The sequence below is a fragment of the Vicugna pacos genome, chromosome 3, assembly GCF_048564905.1.
Source record: "Vicugna pacos chromosome 3, VicPac4, whole genome shotgun sequence".
Lineage (NCBI taxonomy): Eukaryota > Metazoa > Chordata > Mammalia > Artiodactyla > Camelidae > Vicugna > Vicugna pacos.
In genome coordinates this window covers 28,024,665-28,049,041 of record NC_132989.1, presented here as the reverse complement: position 1 = coordinate 28,049,041, position 24,377 = coordinate 28,024,665, and the positions used below count along the sequence as shown (strand labels likewise).

Genomic DNA, 24,377 nt, shown 5'->3' with positions numbered 1-24,377 from the left:
TGGCTCAGCCCCAAGCCCCCTCTGTCCACCAGCACCTTTGAGGTGAGCACACACGGGCCCCAGCTAATCCTGACCCCGGGCCAGCTGGGCGGTGCTCACTGCCAAGTCTCTTTCCTTTCTTATTTATAAAAAACAGCACATATACAGAAGGCATAGGAAAAGGAGCAAAGACAACACAGGCACAAACATTTTCAAAAATATCACCATTTCTTTGCTGAGGCAAGAGGGGCTATCAGGGAGGTGACTGTCAGCTCCATGTGTGAAAAACGCCTCCTTCAGAAGAGAACGTGCATGCAGGTACCATCTGCCACGTTGGTGAGCAACAATCATTGAGAGCTTGAAAAGTCTGATGATTCCCAAAGCTTGTTTTCTTTCATGAATTATAAGAATTTTCATATGTATAAGAGATGTGGCAGAGTAGTAGGTGCTAGGACAACATGCAACATTTAAATAAAAGTCAGAGAGATGCGCATCTGAACTGCAGCCCTCCCCCTCACCAGCTGGGTGATCTGCGCAAGTCACTGAACCTCTCTGAGCCTCGGTTTCCTCATCTGCTGAGTAAGGATAATAGCAGCCCTTCCCCGGGGGAAGGCTGGGGAAGACTGAGGAGGGAGCGAAGGAAGTACTCAGTCACAGCAAGTGTGTGCTTCTCCGGGTAGCTGTGACCCTCCCCTCCATGCACATCCAGTCTCCCATCTCTTCAAGAGGGTGAGAAGTGAGAAATCATAGTAATTTGCTGCAAATTTTGATGATTGTGATGGCAGCCACCTGAGGCCCTGGCGAGCTGTACCCAGGGGAAGCCCGGCAGTGCCTTCGCTTGGAGTTACTTCCTCCTGGCCCTGTAGACAGGCACGTCCAGGCTGCATCTTGTTTCCCGCCAACTGTTTCTCTCAGTTAGCACATGGGCTCCTGCTGGCGTTTCTCACAGGAGAGAAACCGCATTCCCCAGCAGTGGGCTCTGCCTTCCGTCTCTACAGACCCCCAATCTCATTAGGTCCTCCTGATACCCATAACTGTTTGCTCGGAGGGCCACAAAACTTATTAAAATGGAAAGTTTGTTCCTTTACGACCATAAGCAGAGTATCTACTGAGACAAGCCTGGCATGTGAGCAAGATCTTGCTGCTCAGTGTGGCAGGGGCTGGGTGGGGCTGGGCAGGAACGCAGGTGAGAGGGAGATGCAGGGAAGATGCAGGGGACCGGGCGGCTCCCTTCCTCTGCGAGCAGAGCGTGCTCACCAAGCTGGTCATGTCCCACGTCCATATGGAGACAGCCACCGAGGTTTAAAACAGGTTGTATGACTGCCAACTTCTCTTTACTGTTCAAACAGGTGTGTATAGGCTTTGGCTCCGTGTACTCTCACCCTGGCTCTGGCAAAACAGTCCAGACTATAGAATTACGGCTACCTCTGTGTCACTGCCATTATATGTCACCACCAAGGGAGTTGTAACTTGCCTGTAAACAGCACTTGGGACCAAGCAGATGAGGGACGCCCTTGAAAATCTGGAGTTTTGTTCGTGGGAGGAGAAAGAACTTGCAAGCTTATTCTGTACATAATTGGGACAGTGTGTCACTGCCCGTTCCTGCCACCACCTCCACTGTTACCCCGGTGCCCCTGGTGTCCCACGTGGAAACGTCTTCCTCACTCTGCGGTTTTCCTCCTTCTACAGTTTGGCAAAGATCTCTGTCTTTCCTGCCCATCACCGCCCTGTCAGGAGAGGTTCTGCCAGAACAGCCTTCATCCTCCCATGGCCTCCGATCTGAGGTTCTCAAAACCACAGGGCAGGCTCAGATGGCGCAGTTTAAAATCTCAGCTATGAGGGCCCACGCAGAGCTGGGTGCGTTTGAGGTCCGCCCGACTGGGTGAAGTGAAGGTCTCTGCAAAGCCCATTTGCAGAGGGGAGAGAGAGGAGAGGGGAGAGAGAGAAGGGGGTATGGGGAGAGGATGAGAGCGCAGCTGGGCAGAATCAGTGGGGCAGCAGGGTCTCACAGAAGCACTTGCTGAAACACTGGGGATCGGGCCTGCAGGCCACACCTCAGCTGACCTATGTGGGTGGGAAGGACTACGGGACAGGCCATGGAACACAAGTTCCCCAAAGAAGGCAAGTAAACAGACATGCCTGCCAGGCCACTGGATGAGCCCTTCCTTCTCGCTAAGAGAGAACTGCACAACTCACACCCCTTCTGACAACAAGTGGGCAGAGTTCATTGCGTCTGGTGATTTTAATTACCTGCAAGCAAAGAGATTTTTACCACTTTCATTTGGAGAGCTTTTCAAAAGTAGCTTCACTCTGATGACCTTCGTTAATGAGTGACCAGAATGCATCAAAGCAGAAATGAGCACAAGAAGCAAGGTGGAGGGCAGGGCAGGGCTTGCCGGGACGCGGTGCTCAAGTTGGGGAGCCACTGTGCAGCTCTGCCCTCATGACCCCGCTCTCCTGTGGCACCCGGCACAGCCCCACCTGCAAGAGGACCACAGGAGGTTCCGGGGTCCCCGGGCTCTGCAGAGCGCTGGGGCCCCGGCTTTCCTTGGCTCTCTCGGCTGAGGACTCACTTCCACAGGCCGAGCACTGGACCTCCTTATTCATGCATTTGATGAGCCTGCTCTGCCAGGGGTGTCAACAGTCACCTGCCTCTCCTTGGGTTACTTTGTGGGTCTGCCCGTCCCTCGAACTCCCCTAATTTATTTCTGTTAATTTGGTGCAGTGATAAGTGCGCCTCCTTCTCTTTGGAGAAAAAAGATGGCCCCACCTGGTCCACTACTTCCCTGGCCAGAAAAGCAGGCAGAGTGATGCAGGGGCTGCAGGTGAGAGAACCAAGAACAGGCTGACCTGCAGCCCTCGCTCAACTCCCATGCCCACTGTCCTCCCGGCCACTGGCCCCTTTAACTCCTTACATCATCAGGGAACAGAAGAACCTAAAAGGGACTCCTCATGCACAGAAGAGCCGGAAAGTCCTTTCCATCAGTCTGTTAGTAAGCAGGAAACACGTCAGGCAGGGACCCAGAGTCAACATATTTGAGTTGTGGCTGGTCTGACAGCTGCTGAGTTTGTCACACAGATAATTAGATAAACTGCTTGGGCACAGAGATTCAATATGTGGTGTCATTTAGTGGCTAGTACACGGGGGCCTGGATCTTAATTGAAGGCGCAATGGGGGAGAACCTTAAAGAAGTCCCAAATCAACTTCTCCTCGCTCCAGTAATTAAACATTTGACTCCAGATCATCACCCAAAGCCTCCCAAGTGTTGGCCGTGGGCTCCAGTAATGGTGCTAAGCAGCCTGAACCAAGGGCCCCCTTCTCTCCACGCAGGGCCTTCCTCCGGCGGCCTCCTGCCGGGAAGCTTGGGGCGGGACAAGAGGCTCCGTGTCCCCCCACCCTCACCTACTCCTGTTCCCCTCCTTCCTCATGCTCCCTCAATACGCCTCCCCCTTTGAGCAGGGTCCTCCCTATGAATCCACTGCCTCCTTTGCTGGGACCCTGTGACTTGCGCTGCATGCAGGGCCTCCGGCTAGGGCTTCCGCCTTCTCACATGGGCCCTCTGAGGGGCTGCATGGGTCCGATTTAACCCATAATCATCAGTTTGTGCATTCATCTAAGAAATGAACGGAGTATCTCCAATGAGCTAGGGATAGAAGGATAAATCACATTTCCCCACTTGTAAGGACTCCTGGAGCAGTGGGAAGACAGGCAAGCTAACAAGAAGTTGTAACAGAGGGAGGACCCTGCTCTTGCCGGGAGTTCTGCTGGCAGCTTGGTCAGCCTGGGGCTTACACAGGAAATCCCCTGGGCCCGGGAGGTTTATCTCAGTTAGAAAGTGAACTTAGAAATGCTTGGTGACGAGCGCCTAGACAGCCTGTCTTTTCCAACCCACATGCCAATCACAGCTTGCTGGAGGTGGTGAAGGAGGGGGTCCCCTCGAGGTCACCTCTGGGTGGGCGTGGTGGAAACTAGAAAGACAACATAACACAGTGGCTACAAGTTTGGGCTTTCAATGTGGACAAGGCCCTACTTGGAGGATCTGTCCCCTTACCTGTCCGACTTCCTCTCAGACCGCCTCCCCTTCCCTGTCTGGCTCCAGCAACCCTGCCCCTGTGTCGGCCCCCACAGGGACCAGGAGAGCTCTCGCACCAGGGGCTCTGCACTTGCTATCCCCTCTGCTGGGGCGCTCTTCCCGCGGGTACTCAAGAGCCTCACTCCCCAGCCCCCAGCCTCCTCTAGGCCTTTGCTCAAAAGTCACTTCTCACGTTAGATGCTAACCAGTGCCTTTCCCTGGCTGCTGCTTCTCCATGGCACTTGTCACCGCCTAAGACACCTCATCTCTGACTCACTGTCTCCCCCACAAGACTGCAAGTGCCGTGAGGGCGGGAATCCTGTCCGTGTGGTCACTGCTGCATCCCCAGTGCCCAGGGAAACCTGACTCACAGGAAGCGTGTGCTCACTGAATGAATGGATGGAGGGGGCAAGCAGAAGGGTCCTGTGGTCTGAGTGACCCCCTGGGGGGCTCACCCCTGAAAGCCACATGGAAGGTGGGTTTGAAGAAGCATCTGACCAGGAGCTGGGACGACAGTTAGGGACCACAGACATAGTCCAGGTGAAAGACTGGTGGGATGGACGTGGGTGTGGCAAATGAGGCCAGAGATAATCATCAATAATTGAGAAATAATAAGGAAGTCAACTTGGCACAGCTTTGGTGCGGGGCTTCAGCTGCAAGGGGGAAGCAAGGAAGATCCGAGTCGCTTGGGGGTGGGGCTGCTGTTATCACCGAGATAGAGACTGAGGAAGAAAGAATGTCTGGGGCGGAGGGGCAGGGAGGTGGAGAGTTCACGTAGGACACGCTGGATCTGAGGTGCCCAGGGGCCTCTGACAGGCAGCTGGAGACCTGCCACCAACACGTGGAGGAGAGATCTGGGATGAAGATACAGCTGGGTCTCAACGGCAGGTGAGGCATGGCTGGAACTGTGAGAGGGGGCAGCATGGAAAGAGAAGGGGGCTGAGGAGGGGCCCCCGGAGAACCAACCTCCCTAAAAAGCTTCCAGGGAAGGACGGGCCTGTGAGGAGTCTGAGGGGCCGGGGCTGGTCCAGGAAGACCTAGGGATGCCACCGTAGGGGGGAAGCAGTAAGACCACACCTGGAAAGTGCCTCCTGGGCTTGGCATTTAGAAGGATACAGTGATCTGAACAGGGACAGGAGCCAGCCGCAGACGCTGGTGGGCAGAGCGAGGGGGAACTGGGGAAGTGGAGGCAGCCAGGGCAGGTAAGGCTTTGAGTATCTGAGACAGGATGAAGGGGAGAGGTGAAATGGCGCCTGGAAGGATGCCGGGATGAAGCCAGCTCCTTTTGGCTTTAGGATAAGACAGTGTGAGCTGTCAGTGCACACAGAGAAGGAGGGGCTGGAGAGAAGAAAGAAGGGTGCCAGGAAACAACACTGTGGGGCCTTGGAGGCTGCGACTTGTTTCCATAAGTGAAATCAATGCAGTGTGAGACGTTCTCAGCTCAATACCTTATTAGCAATTTTTAATTACTAGCATGTAATTAATTCATCCAAAGTGCAGCAGTTCTGTGAGGCACACCATACAAGCTGCACTGGTAGCACTCTTGCACATTTGCAGGGAGCTCACACCAGGGCACCTTCTTGCATAAACCTTAGGGGAAATATCCGGAGAACACACGTGCTTGTTTTCAGTCATATTTCTTGATTCTGGAAGCAGATACTATAAATGGGATGACTGGGACCTGAGGGACACGGTGCTGTTGGTGATGCACTGATGCTGGCAGAACCTACAGGGGACGCTGCAAGAAGGAGGTGGTTAGTGAAGATTCCCATTGGTTCCTGAGGCCTGGGGATGTATCTGGCCCCACATGATGGCCCAGAGAGCAGGGGTGCTGGGGACTGGACCTTCACCTTCCTTTTGGCTATTAATTCCATGAGGTCAGGCCTGGTGTCCTAATCATGCTGGTATCCTCAGCTCCTGCATGGCCTTTGTACCCAGTGGACAGTCAGCCATGTCTGTGAAGCTGGGTGGCTTGGTGGAAAATGGCCTACCCTGCTGTGTGGAACTCAGAGTGAAGGCCAGGAGGGTACAGAGAGATTCCTTTGGAAGGCTGGGGGAGCAGCAGCAGCCTCTGGTGAGTCTGGAGTGGAAGAACAAATGGGAGAAATTGGAAACAGGAAGAGGGCCGGAGACACAGTGGAGGCCAGTGCCAAGAAGCCAGGAGGGCACACCCCAGAGGCTCTGCTGTTTCATGTCCAGCCTCTTCCAACAGCCTCTGGGTGATCCTGAGTTTTCTGCTCCTTCCTTAGAGGGGAGGAAGCGGTCTGGTGTTCTGGCATCTGGGGACCCTGCGGTTCAGGATGACTGAGCCCGCTATCCTGGAGAAGCTCCCAGCTGGACTCCCTCCTGACCTGCACAGCAGGGAGGCCTAGCCCAGCAGCAGAGGCCTTTCCCACTGACCAGGGCTTCTGAGCCCTCCCTCTACAAAGGCTCCCGGGGGGAAAGGATAAAGAAGCCGCGTCTGCTGTGAACATGCCTTGCAGGGACCCAGCTAAAAAGGGCCCCAAAGCCGGGGGTGATTTTGAAGGGTGGGCTGCAGCGGCAGTGCCTGTGTGACTTGGGGCAGATACTAACCCTTTCTGGGCCGCAGGGCCCCTGTCTGGGAAACGGGAAAGTTGGACTAGCTCACTGGACACTCAGTCAGCTTGAGTTCAAATGACCTAGGTTGGCGCACGGGCCCCACTCTTACCCACTTGCCTGTATCTATCCATAGTCAGACCCCCACCGTCCCCCGCCAGGGCCTGCATTTTAATCACCTGCTCTGCCCTGAGTCTGCAGTCACATCATCTCTGCACCCCAGGATGCCCGCACCCACCCTTCAAGATGTACCTTGAATGCCTCCTCTCCAGCTCCCTCCCTATACACTCCCTTTTTCATCCCTCCCAGGCTCAACGGTTCCTCAGAGCCTCTCATGCATTCCAGAAACTTCCTCTAGACCTGGAATCAGGAGCTCTTCCTTCTCTGTGAGCTCAGGGGGTGAACTTGGATGACTCATTATATCTCTTTCCAAAAAGCAAGGCAGCTAGAGAAGGTGATGTAAGTTTGACCACTTGGAGGTCAAGCTCCAGTCATTCATTAAATAAACATGGAGGCCCAATGTTCTTCTCTCCCCTTGTTCATAAGGCACCTGCAGCCCTGCCCTCTCAGCCCATGTCCAGCTTTGTCACACGTGGGCAGGGGTCTTACAGCCTCCCGCGTCTGCTCCTCCACTCTGCCGTGATGTTTGCAACGACATCCCGACACCCTGAGTGCTGCTGATACCTCTGAGAGAAGAGCGCTCACAGTTGCCTGGCACTGCTCCTTTTTGCTCATGACACTCTATAAGGTAGGTACTATCATCAATCCCATTTTACAGATGTGGTAAATGGGGGCACAGAGAGCTCATGCGTCTTGTCCAAGGTGGCGTGGTACAGCCCCATGGCCGATCTAAACCTGGTGCCTTGATCCTGTGCCCCGTGCTCCCTCAGCGTGGGGCTCCCCAGGATGCCCCCCTCAGGCTCCAGCAGAGTGAAACCAAGTCCCCAGGATGCCGGCCCCACCAGGGCCCTGCACCCACAGCTCCCGCGCCTTGAGAAGCTGAGTCTCCAGCAAGGAATGGGCTGAGACACAGCTGGGAAAGTGAGTAGCTCTCCGTGGCAGGGCAGAAGACACTTCCTGAAGTGTGGAGATACCCTGGAGGCGTGAGACTCAATTTATGTTTCTAAAGCAACAAGATTCAAAGTTACAACAACTAAACACCACTAAGAAGAAAAGAAGCCTTTGGCAAGATCTAGCTGCTCTGCTAACGTGTTGAGTTTTTATTCTTGTGTTTAGTAATACTTAAGAAAGAACGGTTTGCAACTGAGCTTAGAGTATGTTTAATTTTTAAAATAAAAAGTGGCAATTATGCTCTCTGATTTCATAAACCTGGGAATTCCCCTCTGAAGCACCCAAGTACACCTACAAACTCCATGCAGGATGAGGAAGCTTCAGGGTCTATTTAGAACTGAATCTCTAACAGGCTCCTCTCTCCCATAATTTCATGGTTTGTTTGGAGAACTGCCCAACTCTGACATTGTATCATCTGGGATAATACAAGCCTGGCGTGGTGAGTGATGGCTGAGAGGCGAGCTTGTCTTCTCGAATAGCGTAGGAGATAAAGCGTGAATTCAGAACTGAGTCAGAAAAATCATTTAAAAAGTGCCAACTAGTACACAAATAGGAATGCCATGTCACAGATAACTTTTAAGACACAAAACTCTAAAAGAAGTTAAAGGTGCAGAGAAATCCACCCACTAGTTGGTGTTGGTATTTGGTGTCGAATACAAATGTGATTCTAATTTTGCCCCAAGGAGAGAGCGAGACGACCTCCCACCTCCCTCATCCCTGACTTTCAGCGAGAGAGACCCTGCTTAGAACTTCAGGAGAGCTGGTGTCGAGCCACCAATACTCGCTGAAGCAACGCTCTGCAGTTCAGTTTTAATTTTCTCACAGGCTCATGATCCCTAAATGATGCTGTATTTCATTCTGTATTCACATAGAATCTCATTGCCATAGCAACTGGAATGTGATGCCAGAAGTTTTCTTGTAAAGGGGCTCTGAATGTTGCCTCTCCTCCCTTGCTGAGGGACGTGAGGGGCACATGTCATGTGTTCGCAGGTGGTGCTCCTGAGAAGCCCCACACCCCATGGGGAAGCAGGGGCTCTAGTGGCAGAGCACGCTCTGAACCGCAGTGGCCTGGCCCAGGCACCCACCGCCATGTACCCCGTGCTCCACATGCTCTGACCCCATAAGCATTGTCCTAATAGTGAATTCTGGAGGCAGAGAAAGCCCAAGAGAATGAAATCACAACTTCTCTTTGTAAAGTCTGGTAGGAAAAGAGAATGAAACATAGATAATTTCAGAATTTTTGTTTGCATGGAAAAAAAGATGTTTTTAAGATTCCTGGATCAAAAACTCCCAGGAAATTTGAGACAAAAGACAAATTGCCATCAATGGAACTCAAGATGGCATTAAATACTCTGCTGCAGTCTTGGGGTGAAGGCTGCAAGAAGTTGTCCTTTACACCCACCTTCCTTTCTTCCGAGAATCCCCTCCACCTCTCCCCAGGCCTCTATCAATCCATTACCTGCTGCTCCCCTTTGGAACCATGGTTCAGGCGAAAGCGGAGAAGTGCTAACCTAAAGCACACTCCTAGGGCTGGCCTGCCTGCCATGCCCGCCAAGGCCCTGGAATCAGTGAACAGGCCTCCACTGTCTGCCAGGCTCTTCCTGCGGAAATGCTAGGGGCAGAACGGCCAGCCCGCCCTCCCACCTCCAGGGACTGGAGCTGGCCCTGAACAGGAGGCAGTGAAGCTTCTCCATGGGGTCCAGATTCACGGGGCCAGGTCTGCAGAAAGGGGAGCCCGGGCTCCAGGTGGGCATCTCCAGGACAGCATTAGGGCTCGACTCTCAGTACTGGCCCCCCAACTCTCCATCTACCAATAAGCCGCCCGGGTCCAAGACCTGCTGAGCAGAGCCCTTGTCCTCCCCTCACAGCTTGTCCCTCTCCCTACAGTGGACCAGATAAATGATGACAAGGGGTGTCACAAACACCTGGCACGTGTAATGTACCCAGCACATGCCGAGGGCTTTCTGTGCAGCACCTCATTTACTTTTCTCCAGGCAGCAGGTGGGAACTGCCAGCAGCCAAGGAGGCCTGGAGAGGTGGAGTCACGTACCCCAGGTCACTCCTGCAGCTTGCAGGTACCACTCTCCACTGACAAGGGATCTTTTAGAGAGCGGCTCTGCCACAGCGAGTGGGTGAGGATTAGCAAAACCTGTGACAAACTCAATGAATCAGAAGGATTCGGTGGATAAATTCAATCGGCACGAGGCAGAACGGAGACCTAATCTGCGTGCCTGCCCCCTCCCCATGCTCACCAGCTCCCCGCCATCCCTTACCGCAGCCAGTTTTGTGGTGGTTGATTTTCCCTCGTGTGAAGTGAGAAATGCTTTTTAAATAACTGGTGTTGAAGGAGGCTGTGCACACTCTGATGCAGAAAGAAAAACCTCTAGAAAGATGCAATCTGGGTGATATTGGAAGCTGGAGAATGGAAGATCTGTCTTTAAGATTCAACACAGCCAATAAACCTGGAGCCACTGGTTGAGTGTTTAGTGTTCATGGTGCTGAGGCGTCGGCAGGCCTATTCCCATCACAGGATAAACTGGACTTCCCAGAGCCCCACTGGCTCTGGGCCCCCTGAGGCCAGGACCCGCAGGCGGGGTGGGGCCCTGGGCTCCTCCACCATGAATCCTCCCACCACGCCATCCTGGCACCCGTGAGCACTCGGTCCCCACTCTGGGTGCCCAGGCCCTGCAGCTGTGACAATACAGAAGCCCTATCCACCAGTGTCGCAGGCACTTGGCGAGGCTCCGCCCTGCCGTCTCCTCCCCTCAACCCAGCCCTGCCCCACAGCAGGCCTCTGAGCTCACGCAGCCCCAGGTGGGCTCCGCATCACCACTGCCCCCACAGGCTAGTGGGCCTGCTCCCACCTGCGCACATGCCACTGCTGCCACCTCACAACGCCTAATTTAATCACTTGATTTCAGGGTCACAGATATTTCTACAGGCTATGGCAGGTGCCATTCACTAGGACCACATGGACACAGGACTTTGCGTTCTAACTCTCACATCATCAGATTCTGTGGGCTGTTGACACCGTCTTGGTGCGAGGCCCTGCGCCAGGTCCTGGGAACATATTCATACACCGAGAGTCACAGGCCCTGCCCTGGAGGCTCTTACCGGTTACTGGGATCCTGCACAGCCCTTCTCACTCAAGCGCAGTGCAGAGCCTTTTTTTTTTTTTAACAACAAAAAAATGATTTATTTGCAATACAGCCTAGTCCCCATCACTTCAATACAGCATAGGTGTAGAAAAGAGTCACACTGCAAGCCCCTTTGGCACCAACTCCACAGACACATTCTGATATCCACATAGGGCCTTCCTCGTCTTGCTCAGAGGTGTTCGGGCAGGGAGCGCTATGCCATCTGTGACTGCTCCAGGCCACAGCTGGAGCACCTGCATGCGGGAGACCACTGTGCTGGGGTCCATCTGATCAGAGTCTACACACAGCACAGCCTCCTGATGCAAGACACTCTGTCCAGAGAGGCAGACGTGCTCCCTGCCCACCCTGTGTGAGAGACCCGGGCAGCACCTTGCGAGCTGGCTCCTGCCAGACACGTGCTCTGCACCAGGCAGTGAGCCTCCCTGGAATCTGCTCTCCCAGGGGCTTCCCCTAAGGGCAGGGGCCTCTGGAGCAGGACACAAATGAACACGCACTACTGCCATGCTGTTAAGGCTCCCATCTTTCTCTCTCTCTCTCTTTTTAAAAACACATTTAACCTGCATACTCAGCACCCAGCTCATTTGTCAGAAGGGCATTAGAAATCCACGCCGAAACCCACAAGCACAAAAGGAGCCGTCTCCTACCTTTAAGGAAGCAGTCCTTGCTGTGGGCAATGCCGATCTTCTTTCCCAGCAGGCAGGCAGCTCGGTGGAGCTCACAGTGGTTTTCATAAACCCGCCCGTCGGAGCCGCAGACAGGCATGTAGCTGGGCCTGCAGGCCTCTAGGCACCGACACTCAGGCTCCCCGGTCTCCCTGCTGAGTGTGCACCTGCTCCCACGGCCGCAGAGCTTCTTCCCGCAGAAGGCCGGCAGCGTGTCGTGGCCGGAAAGTCCTGCCAGCACACAAACATGGAGGGTCAGCTGCAAGCCCTCGGGGGTGGGGGCTGGGCCACCTGTACAGCTCTTTCAAGTCATGCTGACAGAAGCTCCATATGCCTGTGAAGCTGAGGCCTGGGGGCTCGGGGTGCCCCATGGGGTCCTTGCCCCTCTAACGGGGGTCGGGGGAGTGGTACGAGCAGTGCCCTGCCACGTAGAGCTCGGGTTTTACAGCTGGCTCCCATCAAACATCTCAGACACAACCCCTGCCCATCCTGGGAGGGAGGGGCTAACTGAGGGCCACAGGGAAGTGGCAAAGCACCAAAGGACCCTGCTGACTGAGAGGAGGAGGGCTTTCCAAGGGACAGAGGGCTTGAGCCAAGGCTCTCATAACCACATGGCAGGGAGCATTTGCCTGACTGAGGCAGGAGACCTGGCAGGAGGAGGAGTTTTGTGCAGGGGTTGGGGGAGAGGGAATAAGGGGTAGCAAGGTGTGGTTCTATCTTGCTGGACTCAGAGAGCCCAGCAGAGGAATTTCTGTCCACTATGTTAGGCAATGGGAAGCCACTGTGGAGTCTGAGGATTAAGTGTGGAGTAGGGAGGAAGAAGTCCTCTAAGTGTTCGGGATCGGGGGGCAGCCAAGGCAAGGAGGCCAGAGGTTGACCTTTTCCTCTGGGGAGAATATGGTTCTCCAGGACACACCAGGTCAGTGGTGGCACCAGCAGCCTCTGTGCACTGCTCAGTCCTTCTGAGCACAATGCTGCAGCCGTGGGCGAGAAGCCTGAGGCCACGGAGACAGCAGCTGCTGTGCTGCTGTGGTCTCATCCCTGACACGCTGCTGTGTGTCTCCTGCCCCAACACATGCCCATAATGCTTTCACGCAGTGGTGCCCAGAGCTCACACACCAAAGCAGCAGGGCAGCTGGTAAAGCGGCTTACTGTTGAAATGGTACACTTATGTGGAGGGTCAAATAAGCATCTATAACCCACATGACCAAAGAGTCCAGAAAATTGGACAATGCCCACATGGCATGAATGGCAACAGATAGGAAGTTGAGAGAATTATAAAGGGACATCAGAACACAAATAATTGAAACACGAATGCAGATTTTATGGCCACAGAAGTCTTTGCTTTTAAGTTTTAATTAACTCTTCTTCAAAATACTGGCAAGACAGAATGGCCCTGGCAGTTAAGAGAACGTATGGCCTCAGCTCCTACCCCATGGGATTAAAATGCCTAAAGAAATAAAAAAAAGAAACCCTTCCTTGTCTTGTTTTTGGTTAAGTCTGCTTTTCATCATTATAGATTTGAAAGGGAAAAAAATAAGTTATCGGTAGATTAACTGCTTGATTCGATAACTCATTTAAATTCCTCCAGCCTTGGCAAGCTAAGAAATACTGACTTTTTCTTGAACCATAATAAACTAGAAGGTCAAAATATCTCTGAGCAGCGTAAAAGTGCAGACCCTAAGTGGGCGTCTGAGTCTCCTTTACCCGCTTTGCTAACTGTTGGTGTGTCACGCGAAGGCCGGGTGGCATTCACCGGCCCCAGGGCGCGTCCTCCCATCAGGGCTGACGGGCAGCAGGAGCCAAGGCGCCCGGCAGTGGGGGCTCTGGGCTGCAGGCCCTCCTCCCCTGGTATTTACGGCTGCTTTGCCACAGAGTGTGTTTGATTAGCTTGATTCTCCTGGGTTGTTGGAAAATGGGTTACCCTGGAAAGTGCTGGCGGCTGTTAGAAGAAACTACACAGCTAGCTCTAAAAATATCAGCCTTTGTTTTCTTCCCAAGACGAGGCCAGGACACAAGGCGCTGCCACTGTATCGCCGGCTTAATAAGCTTCCCCGTGTGATGAGAAGGACACCTGCTAACCGCCCCATTTTGAAGAAACAGAGCCCGAGTTTCTGAGCCTCTGGTCTCCCAGCTCCTGCTCTGGTGCTTGTGTCCTGCCCGTGCTGCCCACCCAGACCGAGCTGTCTCTGGGCACAGCAGCTCCAACTCACCCTCGCGGTCCATGCCCTCCGTGAGGTGTCTGCTGCCACCTCAAGCCTGAGTGCTCCTCTCTGACTTCCCCTACCCACAGAGGGTCGGCCCTGCTCCCTGGCCCCACGGGTCAGGCCCCACGGGGGGATGGCCTGAGTACGCTCAGAATTTAAGAAACACAACAGCTTTCCAAGCTGCTCTCCTTAACCCTGTTTTAGCACTCAAAGGCCAGGCAAGAGCCTGAGATGGGAGGGTGGTGGGGGCCCCGCATGCAGTGACCTGTTCACAGTAGCATCTCTCTCGCCTCCTGCAAGTGGGGAGATGGAAGGACAGGGGCACGAAGGGGAGACAGCAATCCGTGGAGGTGGGCCTTCTGGGGTAAAGGGGACTAGAACCTGGAGTGGCAGGGCAGGAAGGTGCTTCAGAGACCACCTGGTCCAGCCCAGGCATCAAAGGAAAGCCAGCTCGCCAGGGACAGGGGTGGGGAGAATCCCCCAGCCCGACCCTTTCTCCTCTGAGACGCCCGCACGTGCAGGCGGCAGCGAACACTCTGAGGATCAAGGCTACTTGTGGTGCCTCCCATGCCCACCTTTGATCAGCCTGCAGGTGTGGCTCTGAGGTCCTCCCCCAGGCTGTGCTCTGAAGGGTCAGTGTTAAGAAAACACTCGTGCCAGCCTGTGTTCATTGAAGTTGCCAAGAGCACTCAGGCTCTCTCTGACTTGGAAATCGGCTGTTGGCAAATATTTGATTCCTAATTATCTGCAATTAAGACAAAAGCAGCTTGAAAGCCCTGCACCTGCCCTTCCCAGTCTGTGGCCAGCAGGCCCCACGACAAGCTGAGAACACCGTTCACAGGGGCGGCCTGGGGTCCTAGCCTCGGCCGCTGAGATGCCGGCCAAGCATGGTTTTGTTAAACGAGCCCCTTGTCGCCACTTCCTCCTTGTTATTAAAACAGAATGAACTCCCCACTCCTACCAGGACGATGATAAAACAGTAATGGGGAAGGTAACCAAGTGAGACTGCCAGCAACTGCCTACAGTATTTATGGGACGACCATGACGCCTGAAACAGACGAAATGTGCTTAATTTATGGTCATAAAGAAAGTCGTTTACCCAGGTTAGAAACTGATCATCTTACCAAATAAGCTGCTTTTCAACACTAATTAAATTTACTGAACACAGTCAGACATGGGAATTGTTACATGAAAGTTATGGTGGCAGGAGAAACAAGTCCATTTGTACCAGTCAGTGCTAAAGCCTCCCTCTGTGATTCAAACAAGGATTCTCGCTCGATGTGACCGTTACAGACCCAGGAGTGCCCACTCCAAGCGTGGCTGGGGGCGGTGGAGGGTGGCAGTGGTCGCAGCCAAGTCCGCCGGACCCCAGTAGCAGAGGGATGAGAGGGGGAACCCCACAGAGAGAGCAGGCCTTCCTCGTTCACCAGAAGTGGGAAGCCTCGCTCCTTTCCTCACCTCTGACCACGGCACAGGGCACAGACAACTCAGTTATTCTGCTTCCAAACTCTGACTCAGTCTCTGTAACTGGTTCCTGGGCTCAAAGTAAACCAATGAGTGTTCCCCTCTCTGTGCCCCGAAAGGCACACAAGAGGAAACCCTTTAGCAGTCGACTTGAGGATGCTAACTGCCTGCAGGCATGTTTGTCCAGTGCAGCATTTTCCATCTGAGAACTTGTGGTCCTCCGCTTGCCACCCTCCCCCCTTACACAGCCTAGGGAGGTCATTCAAGGACATGAGCATATTTATACTGAAAGTACTGCCTAGTTTCAAAAGGCAGACTCGACACAGCACGCTTCATATGTAATTCCTCGAGGAAAGGCTTCCCTGGCAGTTCCCTTACATCGGGAGTTTCCTTGACTCATGTCAAGTCTGTCCAGCTTCCAGGGGAGTCTGAAGTCACACATTCCCAGGGCACAGTGACCAGAACTGGCCTGCAGCACAAATTCTGCGGGCTCCACTGCACAGCTCTGGGCCCCTGACCTCAGGCGAGCCCTGGAGCTCAGTTCCAAAGGCAGCGGCCTTGGCATGGGTCCCAGTCCTGCGGACCACCGCTTCCCTCGGTCAGTCCTGGTGTTTCTCTTCCCTCTGGGAGCCCTTTGCACTGTTAGGCCAGCTCTCCCTCTATATTGTGTGATGACAGTAAAGTTACCTGACTCAGAGCTTTCCCTGAGGCCTCCCACAGGCATGCTTCACTTAAAACGGGCTCTCAGGCGGCTGGCCTGGAGCTTGTTCTAGCTGCTTGCCAGCACGCCATACTTCCCACCATAAAAGTGAGGACCCCCTGCTCCAATGGCTCCCAGACAGAGCAGCAGGCTCTGGAGCAGGGCCCCCGCGGCCGGACATCACAGTCCCTCAAAGCTCCAAAGCAGACATGGGGTGGTCCCTCTGGTTTCAGGGCAAGGGCCAGGTTCCACTTATGTCCAGAGCTCAGCACAGGGCCTAGCACAGAGCGGGCTGCGGAAAATGCAGGTGAAAGATAAGTCTTTTTAAGACACTGCAAAGACCCAGGATCGCTGGCTAGAGATCTGAGTAATCAGAAATTAACAGGTCTGAAGAAGCAGACGCAGTGACACACTGAGTAGTAGCCACAGTGGAGATTGTGGACAGCACTGGGGTGGGAGACGAGAGACCTGAGTTCTGTCTGGGTTCCACCCAAGGAAGTCTCTTTCACACAGGAGCTTCAGCTTCCTTTGTGATAACAAGAGCGAGGTGTCTAGAAATTCCTCGAGACTGAAGAGTAACCTTGCATCTGTGAATTTAGGGTGTCTATAAAAGCCGTGTTCTAACTTGCACATCTTTTGGCTGTAAGAAAACTACAACAATCGCTTCTTTTTCTTTTTGCCTCTATTTGCCCTATCAAGTTATCTCAACTGGCCTTTGAAGAGTTGTTTCAGAGACATTCTTGGGAAGAAAAGCGGCATAAAAATGTGCAGCACAATAGGATTTTTGCCCTTGGGAGAGTTTCTTTTACAAAACAGTTTTGTTTTAGAGCATTTCCTCCAAAAACATTCTTATCCCCAAGTTCCTGTTCTTTGCCTAAAGCCTCTCCAGTTTGCATCCGTCTTATTCTCTGTCACCAAAGCCCTCATTTTTCCTCCTGGTACCAAGCTCCCTCGTCACTTTCTCTAGCTCCTCAGGGCTCCCTGTATCTTCTAGCTGACGGGCTGGATGTTGCTGCTCTCCATGGGTCTTCACTCTCTCACTGATGCCTCATTACGTGGGTTCGCTTCTGCTTCTCCACCAACTAATGATTTAAGGCCGTGACTCCTCTGGCTGCCTCCAATTATTTCAAGGATTATTGTGCAGACACTCAGCATGAGCCACTGTGCTGCTTCCCAACACTTTAGACTTGCGAGCGCAGAGGGGATGCTGAATTCTTCTAGGGCCCTTTACCTGCTGCACAAGTGCTGCCCCCAGGTCAACACATTACTTGGGTAGATCACTTGTCATGGACGTGCCTTATAACCAGAGCGCATAATACGTGCTTTGTGATTATTCTTTTAAAGAAAGAAATGCAGCTCAGTGAAAATACCTAATACTAGCACAGAAAAATTTGTATTTTCTCTTCAGAAGGCTGTCAGTTTCTCCTCTCAAAGATTTGTGCTCTTCTCTCAAGGGGATTAGTAACCATAAAAATATGTGCTGAATAATATCAAAATAAAGCTTAATAAGAGTATCAAATAGATAACTGCATTTCTTCTCAGTAGCTACTGAGGCCTCTGGCAGGTGGACCCAAGGGCCCTGGGAGGCTAGCTTTCTGGATGAATGGGTGGGTTGGGTCTGCTCTACCCCTGAGACTGGAAGAGCACAAGGTGACCAGAAGGCAGGAGGCTGCCTCAAAGTGTGTCCACAGGGGCCTGTGGACTCCTACACAGAGGCCCTCAGGGTCACATTTCCTACCAGACTCTGGATGTGAAACCACTACTGCATCAAGGTACTTCGGTACCTGACTTAAGCCCCAGGAAGCAGGCAGTGGACAACAACCACCTACACGAAGGGAGTCCAGCCTCCAGGGGAGCAAGAACGACCAGAGTTAGAGCTGCTGGAGGAGAAGGATGACAACTTCAACAGAGACAGCAAAATACCCAAACTCCAGGAGAACTGAGTACAGCGCAAGGAGCTGGCTTTCCAAGAGAGCCATGACTGCTGAACCAAGAAGGAAATCAGAGAAATTTAAGGGGAGAATGGTCACTATGGAGACTCAAATTAGGGGCCTCCAAGATCAAGCAGAGGACATACCTCCAAGTCCAGAGCAAAAACAGGAAAAAAGTCCTAAAGTTCAGGAGTTATTCCAAATAGTAATGTTAAGGGAAAAGGCACAGAGGAAGGCTTAAGTGTGTCCTCTTAAATAGCCAAACACTGTTTTAATTAACATCAGGATCGAGACAGGGATACTTGTCATCATTTTCATTCAAAAAGGAAGTATAGAAAACAAGAAAATAAAATAATTGGTAAAAATTCAGAAAAGGCAACTCACAACTATCTCTTTTTGCTGATTGTGTATCTGTATACTTAGAAAACCCAGAGACTCTTGGCAAAAAAATATTAAAATTGTAAGAGAATTATGATGAGGTGGTTGGACAGATGATAAATATATCAAAATTAATCATTTTCCTCTTCATTAGCAAAATAATTAGAAATGGAAAGGAAAAAATAGTCCACTCATAAAAATGGTAAAAACTATAAAATATTTATGAATAAATTTAACAAGAAAGTCATAGGACTGATACGAAAAAGACTATAAAATCTCATTGAAGGTCATAATATAAGATTTAAACAAATGCAAAGACATTCTTATTCTTGGGTGGGAAGACATTACCATAAATTTACAAATTTAATTCAGGCCTTTGGGAATTGGATAAAATCATCTTAAGAAGTTCATTTGGAGGAATAAGTGGCCCCAGATAACCAAGAAAAACAAGAAAAGGAATAGTGAAGGGGGATGTGCCTTACCAAATAGCAACATCAAACCAGAGAGCTGCTAGGATCAAATCAGTAAGACATTGACTGAAGAATAGACAGAGGAATGACTGTAGACGTGGCAATAAAAGACAGGCTCCAGAAATAAATCCCTGTGTATCTGAAAATTCAGTGTATGACAAGAGTGGCCGCTGAATGGGGAAAGTGGCAGTCACTTGATAAATAATGCTGAGGCACCTGGCTATCCACTTGGAATAAAACAACATCGGAACCCTATTTCACACCACATAAAAGCCACATTAAAATAACTGCAAATGTTTAAGCTATTCTTATCAAATAATGAGGAGATATAAAAGAACACTTATACACCTTGTGGACAGCATAAGCATTACACTACGATGAACAACCACGTACTCACCTACCCACTTAAAGACAAAACCCAGTTTCATTAGTTTCGAATTTCTCCATGTTCCCCCCTCCAATTCTATTTCCTTGTTTCCACTCAGAGGGAAACAGGATCAGGAATTTTGTATTTATTATTATTTTGCTTTTCTTTGTAGTTTGATCTCATCCTTGTATTTCTATGCAATATATTGCCTTTTCCCCATGTTCCTGAACTTTACAGACATGTATCATATTGTATTTATGTATCTGAGAGGTGCCTCCTTTGCTCTTACACTATGTTTTGTTTCATCTACATCTTTGCATATACCTGACATTCATTCATTTTTCACTTACAGTGCCCACTGTATACATGTGTCATCATTCATTTATATAGCCTAATTAGGTTGTTGCTTGCCTCTTTCTGTAGTCCTCTTCCTTTTGTTTCCTTAGTCTGGATCAAATACTTCACCTTTCATTTTTTTCTTCTACTCATATAAAAAAAATACCCTATTTATTCTTCTACTCTTCATTCCATAAACTTAAAAAAATGTGCAATTAACCCAGGGTCTAACATTAACCAATCATTGTATCTTCCATATGAAGAACCTCAGAGCATATAAATTCCAATCGCTCCTTTCCTGACCTAAATATATGACAATAGTACATATTCTATCTTTATTCCTCATAATTCCTCCTTATGCCTCAAATTCTCATAGTTGTGTGTGTCTAAAACATCTGTTTTGCAGGGGGAGGGTATAGCTCAGTGGTAGAGCATGGGCTTAGCAAGCAGGACATCCTGGGTTCAATCCCCAGTACCTCCATTCAGTCAGTCAATCAGTCAATCAATCTGATTACCTCCTCCCACCAAAAAATCCATTTTTATCCTCATTTTAAAGAAATATTTATGCTGTATAATTAATTCTGTAATCACAGATTTTTCCTCTCAACTCAATAAACATTTTATCCCCTTGCTCTTTGCCCTCACTGTTATTGAGATGTCAGCTGACAGCCTTTCCTTTCCTTTGCAGGTCATCCATCTCTTCTTTTTGGATAGCATTAAGATCTTCTCTTTGGTTTTCTGCAGTTTCTCTATGATGTAAGTATGCATATTTCTTTGCATTTGTTCTGCCTATAATTCATTGGGTTTCCAGGAAGTGAGGATTTAAGTCATTCATCAATTTATGAAACTCACAGCTACCTTCCTTTAGATATCTCTGCTCCATTATTTCTCTCCTTTTTTCCCCCAGGCATTCTGATTAGACATGTGTTACAAGTTCTTGTTCTATCTCAGTATCTCTTATATCTCTTTCACATCCCCCGTATTTGGTTTCTCTGTGCTGCATGCTGTGTAATTTTTTCCAATTCATCTTCTAGCTCCTGAATTCCCTCTTCAGCTTCTTCTAATCTATTCTTACATGCTCCCACTGAGTGTTTAACTTTGAATTTTTATTTCTAGAAGTCCTATTTAGTTCTTCACAATGATATGTCACTTGTAGAATCTCTTGATTTTCAATCATATTTCAATCTTTAAAATATTAAACATACATATTTTATATTCTGTGTCATTTTGCTGTTTGTGCTGCTTGTTATGTGGCACTTTCCTTCATGGCGTTTTAAGAATTTTTTTTTTTTAAAGAATGATCTCAGATTTCCTGGAAGTTTATCTGAAAATTTTGGATGCACAGTTTGAAGATGGGCTCATCTTGATTGTGCCAGACACCCAAGGACTCCACAGTTCTGGGTTAAACTCAATTTCATGTCAGATTTTTCCGACTACCTAGGTAGTTTGCATCTGACCCACAATTTCCTGTGGCGATCAGCATATGGTCATATGTCATTATGGGACTTTTTCCCTCTACTCTAATTTTATGCCAAGATTTGAGACAAGCACATATTCTTGTACTTGCAGGAACAGGGTAGGTTTCTTTCTTGTTTACTCTCCCACTATGAGTGTAACCCCTTGGAGTCCCAGGTAGGGGGTGGAATTTTCCCAAATGTGTCCACCTTGAAAGGACCTGGGACGTGTCCCTGGTACCCTGAATTATGCTGAGTGTACAAACTAAAGCTGATGTTCACCCAGTTTGGCAAAAGCCCTCGAGATAAAGCCAGTGTCATGGCTACATTCTCTCTCTCAGTTCCTGGTTTCACTTGCTTCTTTAGCCTCTAAGTATTCCTTATATTCTTACCAGCACATCAATGCTTGAAAGAATTTAAAAATATATTTCTCTGCCACATTGCCAGTGGCAGAAGTCAGATTATGACTTTCAAAAATACTACATAACAATGAAGAAACTAAGATAAACACAGAGATACAGCTTTCAACACAGCACTATTAGCTCTTTGGAAAGTTCTGAGAACTGTTCTTGCCACACAAGAGACTCAGAAAAGGCTGGGTCATTGCCAGATAGCCTGTGGTAATTTTCCTGAGTCCAGATGCATGTTTAGAGCAAATTCAAGCTCTTCCATCACCAGAAAGTCAAACAAGAAAGAGAAGTCTATTAATGGGGTGTAGTGAGGGAAAAAAGGACACAGCTGTCTCCAATAACCTATGTCCCTAACTTCTACCTCAAAGCCCAGAGTGGGGCCTCTCAGGAGCAGTATTGTCCTAGGTATACAGATGTAGCTGGAGACAAATGCAAGGTCAGTGGCTGAGCCCTTTGGGACCACTTCTGATATAAAAAATAAAAAAGATGGAGTTGAGTCTGAAATATCTTCTGAAAAAGCAATGCCTTTAGGCACAGTGAGGGTCTCTGAGCCATAGTGTCATCTGATCTCTAGTTCATATTGACCCAAACGAGCCTGCTCTCCTGAGATGGCAGCGTCAGAAAGTGAAGGCTTTACTCTCATTGACACATTTCTACCTAAAGCCTGGCCAGAAGTCATTCTGTAATGGGTATTGGTTCAATCTTACTTACAGTGGCAAACTTAGACAATATTAAAAATCAAAATATCCTTCTAAGCAGGTCATAGTAACTAAAGCAAAATTATATTTGATTTGTTACAAAAAGCATACTTATTATCTCAACTTGAAGCATGTCAGAGTGAGTTCTGCTTTTTGATTCTAAGGAGAAAAAATGCTGATGATATTTTAACTTCAAAAATTCATAGTTAAGAGGGAGGCAGCAGAGCATGATGGTGGCCAAGGTGGGGGAAGGACATCACAAGGAAGGGGACCCAAGGATGATGGTCAAGTTGGTTCTGGTAGGCAACTGCAGTGGGGGATGGCAAGGTGGGATTGGGACCCACAGAGGAAGGTGGGGTCAGAAAATTACATTACATACAGGGCACTGAGCAGTAAATAAACACTATGAGGATAATGGGAGCTAAGTCTCTCACTGAAGAGGAGAGTTACAAATATGAAAAGAGGGAAGCTAGAAGGAACCCTATAGAATGCACCCTGTATGTACATACACACATACTTTCTGCATCTCTTCTCTTAGAGGATCCGGGAGCAGCAAAACCCCAGGAGCAAGGAGCATGTTTTACTATCATGTCTTGGTTTCTAAATACAATTCACCACTAACGTGAACCAAAGATCTCTGAAGAAATGGCTTATTCCAAGGAAGGGGCAGGGCAAGTCTAAGAATAGCCCAGAATGGAGAAGAGGCAAGATGGCGGAGTAGAAGGACGCTTGTAAGTCACCCTCTCCCACAAATACACCAAGATCCACATCTACAGACTCACTCAGCCAACCAGAGCACCTGCGGAACTCTGACAGAACATCGCCCTCTTCAAAAGATAAAGACGCCAAAAATCTGGTAGGAGAAAAGGAAAAAAGAAAGAACAAAAGGCAAAGCAGCGCGGGACGGGTCCCGCGGGGAGGGAGTGGCAAAGGAGGACTGGCGCTCGCTCGCTGGGTCTCCCCTCTCCAACTGAGAGGCCAGCGGGACGGAGGGGGAGCCTCCCAGGCTCGGATCTGTACAGAGCAGCCCTTGTCTGACAGAACTAAGTTAAACGGGCACAGAGCGTCCCCCCGACACCCAGCCTGAGACGCAGGCTGGCAGCGGCGGGCAGGGCCAGGCTGCACAAGCCGGGCGGAGGACGGGGGCGGCTGCACGGAGGCAGCTCCGGGGGACTGCGGTGGGCTGGGCGCCGGGGCTGTGGGTGTACAGGACAGAACAACCTGGGCCCTCCATAAAACAGCAAGGTTGATGTGCTCTCGGGGGAAGGGTGCATACCCCCATCTCTGAAAACCCGCGGAAACTTTTCAGGGGAAGAGAGGCGGGGCCCAGGCACAGCCGCCATATTCTCCGGCGCTTAGCACCCAGGCGGGGGCGGGGGCGAAACCTGCATCCGCACCGAAGGGCTCAGCAGCCTCAAGGGCCAGACTGAGACGGGCCTACAGCCTGGGCAGGTGGGATCCTTCCATCCTGGTCCCTCAGAGAACTTGCTCCACAAAGACAAACAAGGAGCTGGGTCTTGGCTCAGAGCAGGGAGGCTGCCCCTTGGTCTTCCCCGAGCGCACCCGAGGAGCGCGACCAGGGCGGAGCACGCAGCCGCACAGAGCAGCGGAGCTACCGGCTGCGCAGGTAGAGGGAGAGCAGCCCCCCGCCTGTCGGGCAGGAGCACAGCCCCTGACCGAGGTGCTGGGAGTGGGCACGACCCGCCCTCCTGCCTGGCCAGTCTGCAACACCTGACTGCGGCATCCGGAGGGGCAGTGACCCGCCCACCCACAGCAGAGGAGAGCTGCATCTGACCCCGTGTTAGGAGGAGGCGCGATCTGCTTGCCGACAGGTGCTGGGAGCAGCACAGAAGAGGGCGCCAACGGAGGGCCTATGAAAACAAGCTGAGCTTCCAAAACAGGACGAAGACAGAAGGACTTCACATTAAAAGCACACAGACTCCAGGAGAACACCGACAACCCCTTTTTTTTTTTGTTTTTGTTTTTTGTTTTTGTTTTTTGTTTTGTTCTTAAATCTGTTTTTACCTTTCTATTTTCAATTACTCTCCTAATTTTTACTTCTTAATTCATTTCTATTTCTCTTGGGTTTTGATGTCCTGTTATTGATTAGACACAGGCTTCAAATACATCTATTCATCTCCCCACCCTTTTTTTTCTTTTTCTTTTTTTTTTAAAGGTTTTAAAACGACGTCTCAACCAGATTAATACTCTGCTTCAACTCGCTCTTCTATTATTCATTATACACTGTTTTCAAACCCTCTTTCTCCCTTCTTTTAAAAATCTTTCTCTCTCTCTCTCTTATTATTTCTTTCTTTTTTTTCCTAAGTTCTATTCATAAATAGGCATTAGATAGATAAAATCCTTAAGATCCAAAATAGACAACTGATACTCCATAAACCACAGTGCCAGAGAGGTATGAGCAAGATGAAGAAGCAGAGAAAC

The 24,377-nt window shown here is 50.4% G+C and overlaps 1 protein-coding gene across 6 annotated transcripts in view; it reads right to left on the bottom strand.

The window, feature by feature from the left end:
- FSTL4 (follistatin like 4) overlaps nt 1-24,377 on the bottom strand; it is a 471,313-nt gene that overhangs the window by 189,655 nt on the left and 257,281 nt on the right. For all 6 annotated transcript variants that reach the window (XM_072957366.1, XM_072957368.1, XM_072957375.1 and 3 more), the window contains one exon: nt 11,503-11,751. In XM_072957366.1, the coding sequence (XP_072813467.1) occupies nt 11,503-11,751 (249 nt within the window). The remainder of the gene's footprint in view (nt 1-11,502; nt 11,752-24,377) is intronic.